Source organism: Salmo salar, chromosome 01 (assembly GCF_965601325.2).
Source record: "Salmo salar chromosome 01, fSalSal1, whole genome shotgun sequence".
Classification (NCBI taxonomy): Eukaryota; Metazoa; Chordata; class Actinopteri; order Salmoniformes; family Salmonidae; genus Salmo; species Salmo salar.
In genome coordinates this window covers 137,369,279-137,383,355 of record NC_138291.1, presented here as the reverse complement: position 1 = coordinate 137,383,355, position 14,077 = coordinate 137,369,279, and the positions used below count along the sequence as shown (strand labels likewise).

The 14,077-nt window shown below is 42.5% G+C and overlaps 1 protein-coding gene across 4 annotated transcripts in view; it reads right to left on the bottom strand.

The window, feature by feature from the left end:
- The window catches only part of LOC100380425 (ADP-ribosylation factor-like 15), a 64,013-nt gene that overhangs the window by 20,239 nt on the left and 29,697 nt on the right, over positions 1 to 14,077 (bottom strand). For all 4 annotated transcript variants that reach the window (XM_014124614.3, XM_082955338.1, NM_001173709.1 and 1 more), the window contains 1 exon segment: positions 8,762 to 8,970. In XM_014124614.3, the coding sequence (XP_013980089.1) occupies positions 8,762 to 8,970 (209 nt within the window).

Sequence of the window (14,077 nt, the reverse complement as noted above, 5' to 3'; positions counted from 1 at the left end):
CATATGCAAGCCTCCTGCAGCTGATCTGATATGAGACAAATCTGAGTGCAACACTGCCCAAGAAAGTGCACACACAGTGTATAAAGAGAGAGACGCACGCACACACACGTATTGGGAGGTGAGGTGATACTCTGTAAGGGGCTGATATTTACTACCCACCTAGGACTACTGCTCAGCCAGGTCATTAGAGCTCTGGGTTTTCACTTCCCCCCTGGAGCCTTCTATAGCCCCAGCCTGATACAGACCCATTTCACCATGACCTGCAGTGCCGAACACACACATTCAAGCAAGCAAATACACAAGCACGCACACGAGTGCAAGCAGACAGACACACAATTTCCATGCTCACTACAAACTACGCACCTAGAAAACATTCCATTCAAACCTGATCTACTTCCACCACAAAATGGGGGGGAAAAACACCCGAGCCTCAGAAAAATGACAATGTGAAAAAGTACATTATGACAAAAAGCATTGAGAGATAATACAGTGTTAAAGACAACAGAAAACATCTGCACCTCTGGTTAGTGCATCGAGACAGGCAGACTGCAGATCATGAATAAGGTTGCAAAGTTACCGGAATCTTTAAAACAGTTGCAGAGTTTAATGGCCGCGATAGGAGAAAACTGTGGATGGATCAACAACATTGTGGTTACTTCACAATACTAAGCTAAATGTCAGAGTGAAAAGAAGTAAGCCTATACATAATACAATTTCCCAAAACATACATCCTGTTTGCAATTAGGCACTAAAGTAAAACTGCAAAAAATGTGGCAAAGAAATGAACTTTAAGTCCTAAATACAAAGCGTTACGTTTGGGGCAAATCCAACACAACATCACTGAGTACCACTGTCAATTTTCCAAGCATGGTGGTGGATGCATCCTGTTATGGGTATGCTTGTCATCGGCAAGGTCTAGGGAGTTTTATTTAGGATAAAAATAAACAATAGAGCTAAGCACAGGCTGAATCCTTGAGGAAAACCTGATTCAGTCTGCATTCCACCAGACACTGGGAGACAAATGCATCTTTCAGCAGAACAATAACCTAAAACCCAAGTCCAAAAATACACAGGAGTTGCTTACCAAAACAACATTTTATGTTCCCGAGTGGCCTAGTTACAGTTTTTACTTAACCCATTATGTAAGTTCCAAAGCGTTAGTTGTTTTATGCACGTAATGTCAGAAGGCACTCACTCTTCCAAAATGTGATTGTTACACAACAGGACAGTTAATACTAATTATCTATAGGCTATGTTTCAATTTCAAATTATTTTCGAACAAGTTTTATTTTCGAACAGCAGTTTGAATTGAGGTGTGTTCCCGCCTACCACTTTAATTCACATGGAAGTAGCTCATTTCAGTGTTGCGGACATTTATGTTTGAGGCTTTACTGAGCCGGACAAACTTCTCTCTTCGAGGACAGCCCATGCACTTTAACAATGTTTCTGCAGATCAAGTACGCAAATATTTGCGCAGTTTTGCACATTTTCTGGCTGGCGCTTGCATTGCCTGCCTTGTTGTTTTCCTTACAAATAATAACTTTGGACATGTGTGCATTCCTATCAAAGTAAGTGCCTTATTTTCTGTATATTGTGTTTCCATTGTAGCATATGTATGGAGCATAATGTATTTACAGTTTTATTCACGTTTTCAAGTATTTGGTGACAAATAATGCACTCCGATTATTGCATAGATTGTAAAGGACACCTGTGATGTGTGTAAAATACTTTCTGGAAGATTCTACAATTATAATGAGCTTGTGCTAAGCTATTTGCCACCTATGTGTGGCGCAATGTTTGTTGACATTATACAATGCATTCTGGGTATCATGTAAACGTCTGTCAGACCTAAGATGTAATAATGAGGTGAAGGGTAAACTTCTGGAAGTGGATGATCATAGACGACACAAACCCGTCAACATGCATACTGCAAACGGACCAAACTCATCTTGTCTCCTCTTATTATCATCTATGGTTGATGAGAAAAAACAAACATGGCGGTGCGCACAAACTACCCCACGTCGGATTACTTTCGATTTCATTTTTTTTTTACTGAATTATTTAGATCAATGGTGAGCTCACCCGTGATGTGATAAATTAAACAGTAATTGCTATTGGCTAATTCATATTGCCGTTTCCGCTTGTGCTTTGTCATTTTCCCGGTTTGGATGATTGTGTATGCTGTCGCTACTGAACTGGTCACATTCAGGACATACAGTTCAAGTCGGAAGATTACATAGACTTAGGTTGGAGTCATTAAAACTAGTTTTTTCAACCACTCCACAAATTTCTTGTTAACAAACTATAGTTTTGGCAAGTCGGTTACGGCATCTACTTTATGCATGACATGTAATTTTTCCAACAATTGTTTACAGGCAATGCTACCAACTACTAATTGAGTGTATGTAAACTTCTGACCCACTGGGAATGTGATGAAAGAAATAAAAGCTGAAATAAATCTCTCTACTATTAGTCTGACATTTCACATTCTTAAAATAAAGTGGTGATCCTGTCTGACCTAAGACAGGGAATTTTTACTAGGATTAAATGTCATGAATTGTGAAAAACTTAGTTTAAATGTATTTGGCTAAGGTGTATGTAAACTTCCGACTTCAACTGTAACTTTGTAAGGACTGTGTTTCTGCAAAATGTTTCTGTGAAAAAACTGTGTGACTAGCTCAAATGCTGAATGTTGCGCGTCAATCGAAACTGTACTTTCTAAATAAGCGTTCTAGTCACACCGATTGGAGCGTACGCTGCAGGGACCACTGTAGAACGATCACACCCATTTGTTGGTATGTGTGAAAAGGTTCAATCGGTTTGAAAATATATGGCAAGACATGAAAGTGGCTGTCTAGCAATGATCTACAAGCAACTTGACAGAGTGAAGAATTTTAAAAATAATAATGTGCAAATATTGTACAATCCATGTGTGCAAAGCTCTTAGAGACTTACCCAAAAAGACTCACAGCTATAATCGATGCAAAAGGTGATTCTAACATGTATTGACTCATGGGTGTGAATACTTAGTGGACACATCATCTCAATCCAGGGTTTCTCTTATTTTTACTATTTTCTACATTGTAGAATAATAGTGTAGACATCACAACTATGAAATAACACATATGTAATCATGTAGTAACCAAAAAATGTGTTAAACAAATCAAAATATATTTTAGATTCTTCAAAGTAGCCCCCTTGCCTTGATGACAGCTTTAGACACTCTTGGCATTGCCTTGACCAGCTATACCTGGAATGCTTTACCAACAGTCTTGAAGGAGTTCCCACATATGCTGAGCACTTGTTGGCTGCTTTTCCTTCACTCTGCGGTCCAACTCATCCCAAACCATCTCAATTGGGTTGAGGTTGGGTGATTGTGGAGGCCAGGTCATCTGATGCAGCACCATCACTCTCCTTCTTGGTCAAATATCTCCAGGCTGTGTAAGGGCTATGTTGGGTCATTGTCCTGTTGAAAACAAATTATAATCCCACTAAGCACAAACCAGATGAGATGGTGTATCGCTGCAGAATGGTGTAGGAGCCATGCTGGTTCAGTGTGCCTTGAATTCTAAATAAATCACAGACAGTGTCATCAGCAAATTACCATCACACCTCTTCCTCCATGCTTCACGGTGGGAACCACACATGCGGAGACCATCCGATTCCTAACTCCTTTGTATAATATCTCTGGCAACTGCTAGACCCTACGTTAAATTACACATTTCTCGAGGTAATAAAAACATGTGATCAATGGCTCGTTCGAGAGAAGACATCCTCCTGAGATAGACATTTTCGATCTAAAAGCGACTTTACCACAGTGCTACTTAACATAAAACGGATTTCTGCCTGCTTGAACACCAATAACTCAGATACATGAAAACATGAAATTACCCAGGCAATCGATAGAACATCACTCAGAGATGCACAAAAACAATATAACATTCAAAATGGGTGAACCTTTATTTTAAGATATGTGTACCAGGCAGGGTCAGTGACTGAGACAGACAAGAGTTACATCCTAAAATAGCACCCTATTCCCTATATAGTGTACTACGTTTGAACAGAACCCAGTCAGTCCTGGTCAAAAGTAGTCCACTACATAGGGAATAAGGTGTCATTTGGGATATATAGGGACTGATCGCAAGACATAACAATGAATGTACATCCTGTTTACAACTTGGGACAGAACTTTTACTTTTTGTTTGTTGTTGGTTTTTACCTCAGATCAATATGAGAACTCTCCAGTCCCTAGCTGAAACAGCAGGAGAGAAGTGCGGTGAGGGCAGGCATGAGAAGGTGTGAGACGAGACATGATTAAAAACCTCACAGACCTTTATTCTTCCCTGTTTTTTGTGTTGTTTTATTGGGATAGGATAGTGAAGAGGAGCCAGGAAAGGTAGGACAGAGTGCGAGTCAGAAAGGCAGCGGTTTGGATTCAAACCCACACCAATGGCGACTCTCGTATACATGTGTGCCGGGGTCCACGACACTAACTCCTGGACCACACAGGCCTCACATACCTGACAAACAATTACTTAGCCTCCATGACCAAATCCTCTTCGTTGTTAAAACTAAAACACAGCAGAACCACACCGCCAGCCACAGCTGAGGCAGTAACGCAATTACCATTTACCGGCTGCTTTAAAATAGGCAGGTTAACAAGGGTAATCAGACAGCTACTTTAATTGGTTTAGCTCGCATGAGCACGGCTAACCTTAAAACAACTCTATAGTGGTATCCATGACGACAGCCTGACCCCCACTGTAATCACAGGGCTGCGCTGGGGCATCATGGAATTCTGAGAAGTTAGTGCAGGTCAGGCAGAGTCTCTATTCTATTAAACACAAAAACAATATGTTTTGTGTGAGAAGTAGGCACCGCCTACTGTTGGTCTATCGTACTTCAAACAAGGTGTAGGCAGGTTACTTAGGATTCAAAGCTCAAAAAGCCTTATTCATACTCTTAGAGAAGGTACTCCCACAATAATGTGATTTGCAATTTGTGAGTTGCAATGATATCATTATGATGTCTTTTAGAGCTTCATAGTCTGGTTGATTGTATAAAACATGTTTATTTGATTGTAATCTTGATTGTAATCTTCTCAACCAGAAGTTAGTGCAGGTCAGTGCCTTGCAAAAGTATTCAGACCCATGGATTTCTTAAAGTGGGATAAACATTTTGAATTGTAATTTTTTTGTCAACAATCTACACAAACTACTAATGTCAAAGTGGAAGAAATATTTAATAAAAAACTTTAAAAAATGAATAAAAATTAAATATGTCAAATATAGTCGCTTCCCTGAGTCAATACATGTTAGAAACACCTGTGGCATCAATTACAGCTGTCAGTCTTCTTGGGTGAGTCTATAGGAGATTTGCACACCTGCACTGTGCAGTATTTGGCCATTATTCCAGATGTTAGGGATCATGGCTAGACAGCAATTTTCAAGTCTTGCCATAGATTTTAAAGCAGATTTAAGTCAGAACTAACAGAACTAAATTATTGTTAAGCCACTCCAGTGTATAATTGGCCTTGTGTTGTAGGTTATTGTCCTGCTGAAAGGTGAATTCCTCTCCCAGTCTGTGGTGTAAAGCAGATTGAAGCAGGTTTTCCTCTAGGATTTTGCATGAGCTTAACTCCCCAGTATTTGCCGATGTCAAGCATACCCATACCACGATGCAGCCACCACTATGCTTGAAAAAAAGGAGGCAGTTACACAGTGATGTGTTGTATTGGAATTGCCCCTAACATAAGGCTTTGCATTTAGGCCAAAAAGTGTATTCCTTTGCTTTGGTTTTTTTGCAGTATTACTTTAGTGCCTTGTTGCATACAAGATGCATGTTTTGGAATAGATCTTTTCACGCTGTCATTTAGATCATTATTGCGGAGTCTATGTTGTTTATGTTGTTGATCCATCCTCAGTCGTCTCCCATCACAGCCATTGAACGCTGTAACTGTTTTAAAAACTCCAATGGCCTCATAGTAACTTATTTAGCCAAATTCTACACCTGAAATGATTTAGGCTTGCCTAAACAAAATGTGCTTAATACTTATGCAATGACTATATATTAAAAAATAGTATTTTGTATAGATTGTTGACAAAAAATAACAAATACATTTTAATCCCACTTTGTAACACAAACTCAGCAAAAAAGAAACGTCCTCTCACTGTCAACTGCATTTATTTTCAGCAAACTTAACATGAGTAAATATTTGTATGAACATAACAAGATTCAACAACTGAGACATAAACTGAACAAGTTCCACAGACATGTGACTAACGTAAATGGAATAATGTGTCCCTGAACAACGGGGGGGGTCAAAATCAAATGTAACAGTCAGTATCTGGTGTGGCCACCAGCTGCATTAAGTAGTGCAGTGCATCTCCTCCTCGTGGACTGCACCAGATTTGCACCAGTTCTTGCTGTGAGATGTTACCCCACTCTTCCACCAAGGCACCTGCAAGTTCCCGGACATTTCTGGGGGGAATGGCCCTAGACCTCACCCTCCGATTCAACAGGTCCCAGACGTGCTCAATGGGATTGAGATCCGGGCTCTTCGCTGGCCATGGCAGAACACTGACATTCCTGTCTTGCAGGAAATCACACACAAAACGAGCAGTATGGCTGGTGGCATTGTAATGCTGGAGGGTCATGTCAGGATGAGCCTGCAGGAAGGGTACCACATGAGGGAGGAAGATGTCTTCCCTGTAACGCACAGCGTTGAGATTGCCTGCAATGACATCAAGCTCAGTCCGATGATGTTGTGACACACCGCCCCAGACCATGACGGACCCTCCACCTCCAAATCGACACCGCTCCAGAGTACAGGCTCGGTGTGACGCTCATTCCTTCGACGATAAACGCGAATCCGACCATCACCCCTGGTGAGACAAAACCAGGACTCGTCAGTGAAGAGCACTTTTTGCCAGTCCTGTCTGGTCCAGCGACGGTGGGTTTGTGCCCATAGGCGACGTTGTTGCCGGTGATGTCTGGTGAGGACCTGCTTTACAACAGGCCTACAAGCCCTCAGTCCAGCCTCTCTCAGCCTATTGAGGACAGTCTGAGCACTGATGGAGGGATTGTGCGTTCCTGGTGTAACTCGGGCAGTTGATGTTGCCATCCTGTACCTGTCCCACAGGTGTGATTTTCGGATGTACCGATCCTGTGCAGGTGTTGTTACACGTGGTCTGCCACTGCGAGGATGATCAGCTGTCCGTCCTGTCTCCCTGTAGCACTGTCTTAGGCGTCTCACAGTACAGACATTGCAATTTATTGCCCTGGCCACATCTGCAGTCCTCGTGCCTCCTTGCAGTATGCCTAAGTCACGTTCACGCAGATGAGCAGGGACTCTGGGCATCTTTCTTTTGGTGTTTTTCAGAGTCAGTAGAAAGGCCTCTTTAGTGCCCTAAGTTTTCATAACTGTGACCTTAATTGCCTACCGTCTGTAAGCTGTTAGTGTCTTCGACCGTTCCACAGGTGCATGTTCATGAATTGTTTATGGTTCATTGAACAAGCATGGGAAACAGTATTTAAACCCTTTACAATGAAGATCTGAAGTTACTTGGATTTTTACGAATTATCTTTGAAAGACAGGGTCCTGAAAGAGAGACGTTTCTTTTTTTTGCTGAGTTTATAATGTGAAGAAATCCAAGGGGTCTGAATACTTTTGTAAAGGCTCTGTAAGTTAGAACTCTATATGGTGTCTACTGGCCTATAACCAGCATCTATAACTGGTTAGAGTGACATCATTACAATGTCTTTCATGACTCCATTGGCAGGTTGTATACTGGTTGTATGGGGAAGACGTCTTTACCTGATCGTAATGTGCCAAATTATGCCTGCTAGGTATGGTTTTTAGTATTCATTGTCTGTTTGAATTCAAAATGTGCGAAAAGAGGTGCGTAAAAAGCCCACTGTCTAAGTGTTATGTTACCATAATTGATCTACTTGAGTGTGAAGCTGCGTCCCCAGGCCCAGGGTTGGTGTTAGTTTGTATGTCAGTGTTGCCATAAGTTGCCTTGTCTGGGCCAGAACATCCCTGTAACCCTGAGGCAGCTTGATGTACAAGTACACCCCCTGGATAGGTAGCTAGTCTATCGTTACCATAGATATACACTGAGTGTCCATGACAGACTGACCAGGCGAATCCAGGTGAAAGCTATGATCCCTTACTAATGTCACTTGTTAAATCGACTTCAATTAGTGTAGGTGAAGGGGAGGAGACAGGTTAAAGAAGGATTTTTAAGCCTTGAGACAAATGAGTCATTGATTGTGTATGTGTGCCATTCAGAGGGAGAATAAGCAAGACAAAATATTTAAGTGCCTTTGAACGGGGTATGGTAGTAGGTACCAGGCACACCTGTTTAAGTGAGTCAAGAACTGCATCGCTGCTGGGTTTTTCAGGCTCAACAGTTTCCCATCTGTATCAAGAATGGTCCACCACCCAAAGGACATCCAGCCAACTTGACACAGCTGTGGGAAGCATTGGAGTTAACATGGGCCAGCATCCCTGTGGAACGCTTTTGACACCTTGTAGAGTCCATTCCCCAACGAATTGAGTCTGTTCTGAGGGCACATGGGGGTGCAACTCAATATTAGGAAGATGTTCCTAATGTTTTGTCCACTCAGTGTACATATTCTACTACATATATATTATACCATCATCTATAGCGTTGATATGCATCATTGGTTGTTTCTTCCTGTTCGGAGTGTGTAGCAGGTTTGTGTGAGTGTGCACCTGTGTGTGTGTTCGGCCTACCTCTTGTGTGGTGCGAGCAGCTGGTTTGTCCTGGTGGTTGGCCAGTATGAGGAAGGGCAAGGTACAGAGCTGGGGGTGCTGCAGGGCAGAGTGAAGCTCAGTTCGGGCCATCTCCAGATCCTCGTCTGTGGAGGCGCTGTCCAGGACAAACACCACCCCCTGGGAACCCTGGTAGTACCGCGACCAGTACTTCTTTATCGAGTCCGCTCCTGGAGACAGCGACGGACAGGCAGTCAGACACAGACATGTACACATAGACACACGGACAGTCAGGGGCACACACACACACACACACAGTACAAGTACCTCTTAATTTAATCAGCCCCTTCAAAAATTGAAAGATAGGCCCCCTATACAAACTATACAAACACACACATATATACTGTATTTACAGTGCATTTGGAAAATATTCCGACCCCTTAACTTTTTCCACATTTTGTTACGTTAAAGCCTTAATATAAATGTATTCATTTGTCCGTCCCCCCCCCCCCCCCATCAATCTACACACAATACCTCATAATGACAAAGCAAAAGCAGGTTTAGACATTTTTGCAAAAAAAAAAAATATATATATATAAACACATTTACATAAGTATTCAGACCCTTAACACAGTACTTTGTTGAAGCACCTTTGGCAGTTATTACAGCCTCGAGTCTTCTTGGGCATGACGCTACAAGCTTGGGACACCTATATTCTTCTCTTTAGATCCTCTCAAGCTCTGTCAGGTTGGATGGGGAGCTTCACTGCAGTCTGAGGTCCTGAGCGCTCTGGAGCAGGTTTTCATCAAGGATCTCGCCGTACTTTGCTCCGTTCATCTTTGTCTCAATCCTGACTAGTCTCCCAGTCCCCGCCGGTGAAAAACATCCCCACAGCATGATGCTGCCACCACCATGCTTCACTGTAGGGATGGTGCCAGGCTTCCTCCAGACGTGACACGGCATTCAGGCCAAAGAGTTCAATCTTGGTTTCATCAAACCAGAGAATCTTGTTTCTCATGGTCTTAGAGTCTAGGTGCTTTTTGGCAAACTCCAAGCGGGCTGTCATGTACCTTTTACTGAGGAGTGGCTTCCGTCTGGCCACTCTACCTTAAAGGCCTAATTGGTGGAGTGCTGCAGAGATGGTTGTCCTTCTGGAAGGTTCTACCCATCTCCACAGATGAACTCTGGAGCTCTATCAGAGTGATCATTGCGTTCTTGGTCACCTCCCTGACCAAGGCCCTTCTCCCCCATTTGCTCAGTTTGGCCGGGAGGCTAGCTCTAGGAAGATTCTTGGTGGTTCCAAACTTCTTCCATTTAAGAATGATGGAGGCCACTGTGTTCTTGGGAACCTTCAATACTGGAGACATTTTTTGTGCCCTTTTCAGATCTGTGCCTCGACACAATCCTGTCTCAGAGCTCTCCAGACAATTCTTTCCACCTCATGGCTTGGTTTTTGCTCTGACATGCACTGTCAACTGTGGGACCTTATATAGACAGGTGTGTGCCTTTCCAAATCATGTCCAATCAATTAAATTTACCACAGGTGGACTCGTATCAAGTTGTAGAAACATCTCAAGGATGATCAATGGGAACAGGATGCACCTGACCTTAATTTTGAGTCTCATAGCAAAGGGTCTGAATACTTATGTAAATAAAAACCTGTTTTTGCTTTGTCATTATGGGGTGTTGTGTGTAGATTGTTAAGGAAAAACATGAATTTAATCCATTGTAGAATAAAGCTGTAACGTAACAAAATGTGGAAAAAGTCAAGGGGTCTGAAAACTTTCCCGAAAGCACAGCACTGCACACACACACTCTTGGCACTGCCTGCAGCATTCTTATCAAAGTTAACACACTGTCAAAAACTATAAAATATTTAAATTTTAGTGCCTGTCACGTTTTCCCGCAACGAAACTGGCTTTTCAACCTCAACTTCCAGAGGATCATTCCACCTAATTCAATTGTACGTTGATAATCCGGCAAATAAAATGGATACCTATGAGTAATGGAGACCTCCAGCAAGAAAAGGGTAAAAACGCATTGAATTTCAGCATCGTTTCAATCGGAGCACGTCTGGAGTGCATTTTGCAAACGCTTCCACCCTCCTTTCATAAAATCTTTGCGGATATTGCATTATATATTTTTCAGACTTCAGGACTGCATGCCAACTTTTAGCCTTCTGCACTGCGCTGGGGGCCGGTGGGAAAACGACATGTCTGTCTAAATGAAGTGTGTTCAACACACAAAATCTGTGGCCCAATGACAACCTATTCCCTTTATAGTGCACTACTTTTGACCAGCGCCCAATAGGGGCCTGGTCAAAAGTAGTGCACTCTAAATGGAATAGTGTGCCATTTGGGACACATCCCAAGACTCTCTTTAAAGCAGAAACAACTCAGAGAGCACATTAAAGCAGTTTCCTATGCTGGCCACTCTACAGCACAGTTCAAATGAACCTTCTTCTTTTACAATGAACATATGGTTCCTTTTCTGCACAGCAATTTGGGGGTACAAAAATGTGGCCACCAAGGCTCACAAGGCAGGGCATGGCTTTGGTTAGCGTTGAGTGACAGAGTGGTGGAATAGAACCAGAAACTCATAGGAAAAGGGTCAGTTGTGTCAGTTAAATTACTCTCCCTGAGTGTGGCTGGAAAAACAACCACTTATTTTTCTGAAATCTAAAGAGGAAGAGGAGGAAGCCATGGTTTAACTCTTCCATCTCTGGGGCTATAGTAAAAGTGGACCTGACTGCAACTTGACCACGCCCACCATCATCGCTAGTACAAAAAAAGGTTCCTCATCTCGGTGGCAGTCATTAATTAGGGCATCAAACATTTCTGAAACAGGGAGGGACTACCTGGGCTTGTTTTCGTTTTCCCATTGCAAATCACATTAAAACATTTCGTACAAAAAGGGCCCCAACGAACACGACCCAGGCTAGTTTACGGTGAAACGCCGCCCCTCGTTACAAGTGTTTACAGGCGATTAGCCTACTACGACCCTGTGAGAATCCATGAACCACTCCACCCCTAAACACTTGACCAATATGCCTGCTCTAAAATGAAATAATATTGCGTGGCAGTAGTATTATGAGCTGAAACAGATTAACTATTAAGTTTCAAAACACCTCCAATAATTGTGTGAGGGGGATGAGGGTTAGAGGGGAGGAAGGAAGTTAAGTCTCAACCAGGCCATATTATCAAGGACTAATGTATTGCTCAAGAACAGATGCTGAAAAATCTGCCAAGCATAAGAGCTAGGCTATCCATCACAATTGTGGCCTGGACTGTTCAATTCTGCCTCCTCCTGGTTCTAGCTGCAAAAACCGAAAGAGACTTCGGCGGTTGTGCGCCGAGGCTTTAGAGGAATTTACAACATGAATCTAGGGATGAATATCGAAACCAATGTTCAAACGTCATCCTGCTGAGTGATGTTTTACAGGCTATTAAAGCAACAAGTCTCCATTCATTCCTGTAACAATGTAGGCTATTGGCTATTGTGTTTATCTCACTCTCTACTAGATGTAGCTTTAGAGTAACAAAAACATGACCACAAGCCAGTTTACCAGAAAACATATTGTGTTACAATCACGTGTGACAGTAACAGAAACCACACTTTCCACAAATGGCATTACATCATGCTTGGTTTCTCAGGAAAATAAAGAGTGTGAGATAAGTGGTTTCAGATGCCTGGGCTACACACTAACTGACTGACTGCTACACAGTGGTGTAGTCTACACCGGAGCATCTGGGCACTCAGAGCATCTTTCCAGCGCGATCTGCCAACCGACCAGGTAGACAGGCTCCATCTCAATTCCATCTTTCAACGATTCCTCACATCCTATTTCCTCACCTTGTTCTCAACCTTATTGCCGAATGTCCAACCCACTGGGCACAGATGTCAATTCAACGTCTAATTCCACGTTCATTTTCGTTATAATTTCATTGAAATGACGTGGAAACAACATTGAGTCAACCAGTGTACGCCCAGTGGGAAGTCCCCCCCCCTTGTCACTTCTTCTCCAAAGCATCAAAATATGCTTGACAAGGTGGACAAAAAAAAAAAAAAAGTCAGCGAAATAGATTATACGACATAAATAAACAAAATGTATTTATGTGTAAATATTGACCTAATAGCATCATGTCGAAGTAAACTTGGAGTCACCAGCTGATATGTTACATTTAGGAATGTCACAGGATTATCGCATCTCTGATTTCATGATGGGCATATAGCCTACGGTACAGGGGTTTTTACACACATCCAAAATAACAATAAGAGCTGGCTAAAATAATGTACAATAGCCTACATAGATAAAAAATAAAAAAATAAAAAAGGTGGATGTCCGCTCACTGTTTTGTTGCTCCCAAACGTGATCTTTGAATAACCTAAGCGCAAGCGAGCTCATATAAGACAGGTAAATTACCAATCCTGGCGCTGGAAAAAGTGCCGGCGGCTATAACAGGTCGAAATTGCAAACGAGCGTGCAATAGAGCACTGAAACTAAGTGCAAAAGTGCTTTTATGTACACTACATCATCACGCACAGAATTTTTTTATACTCAACAAGTCAATTTGATGGAAACATACCTCGTGGGAAAATGTGCATATATTTTCTATACAGATTTTAGAACCTTCCCATGAAAATCTGTTGCCAATTGGATGGAAACCTAGCTACAGACAGACGGGCAGACAGACGGACAGAGGAATCACACACACAGTATGGTGTCACCATCCCATTGATGGGAAACTGGCTTTGAACTCCTATCTCATAAACACACACACACACACACACACACACACACACACACACACACACACACACACACACACACACACACACACACACACACACACACACACACACACACACACACACACACACACACACACACACACACACAGGCACACACACACACAGGCACACACACACACACACACACAGGCACACACACACACACACACACACACACAGGCACACACACACACACACACACACACACACACACAGGCACACACACACACACACACACACACACACACACACACACACACACACAAACAAACCAAAAACATCCCAGCCAGGGGGCAGACGAACCAACAACACTAAAACCTGTAGCAGACAGACAAGACCACAGTCATGGAGATAGAGAGTGAAACCCAAACAGAAACAAACATTACCAGTACTGTTTGACCTGTTGACCTCCAAACACCCCACAGATAACCTAGAAAAACATTACTGTACTGTCTCCCGAACTACACGAGAGACCCAATGATTCATTCTTTAGTGATGGACTAAATTACAAAATAGACAGTGCCGACGAATGGCTAAAAGCAGCGG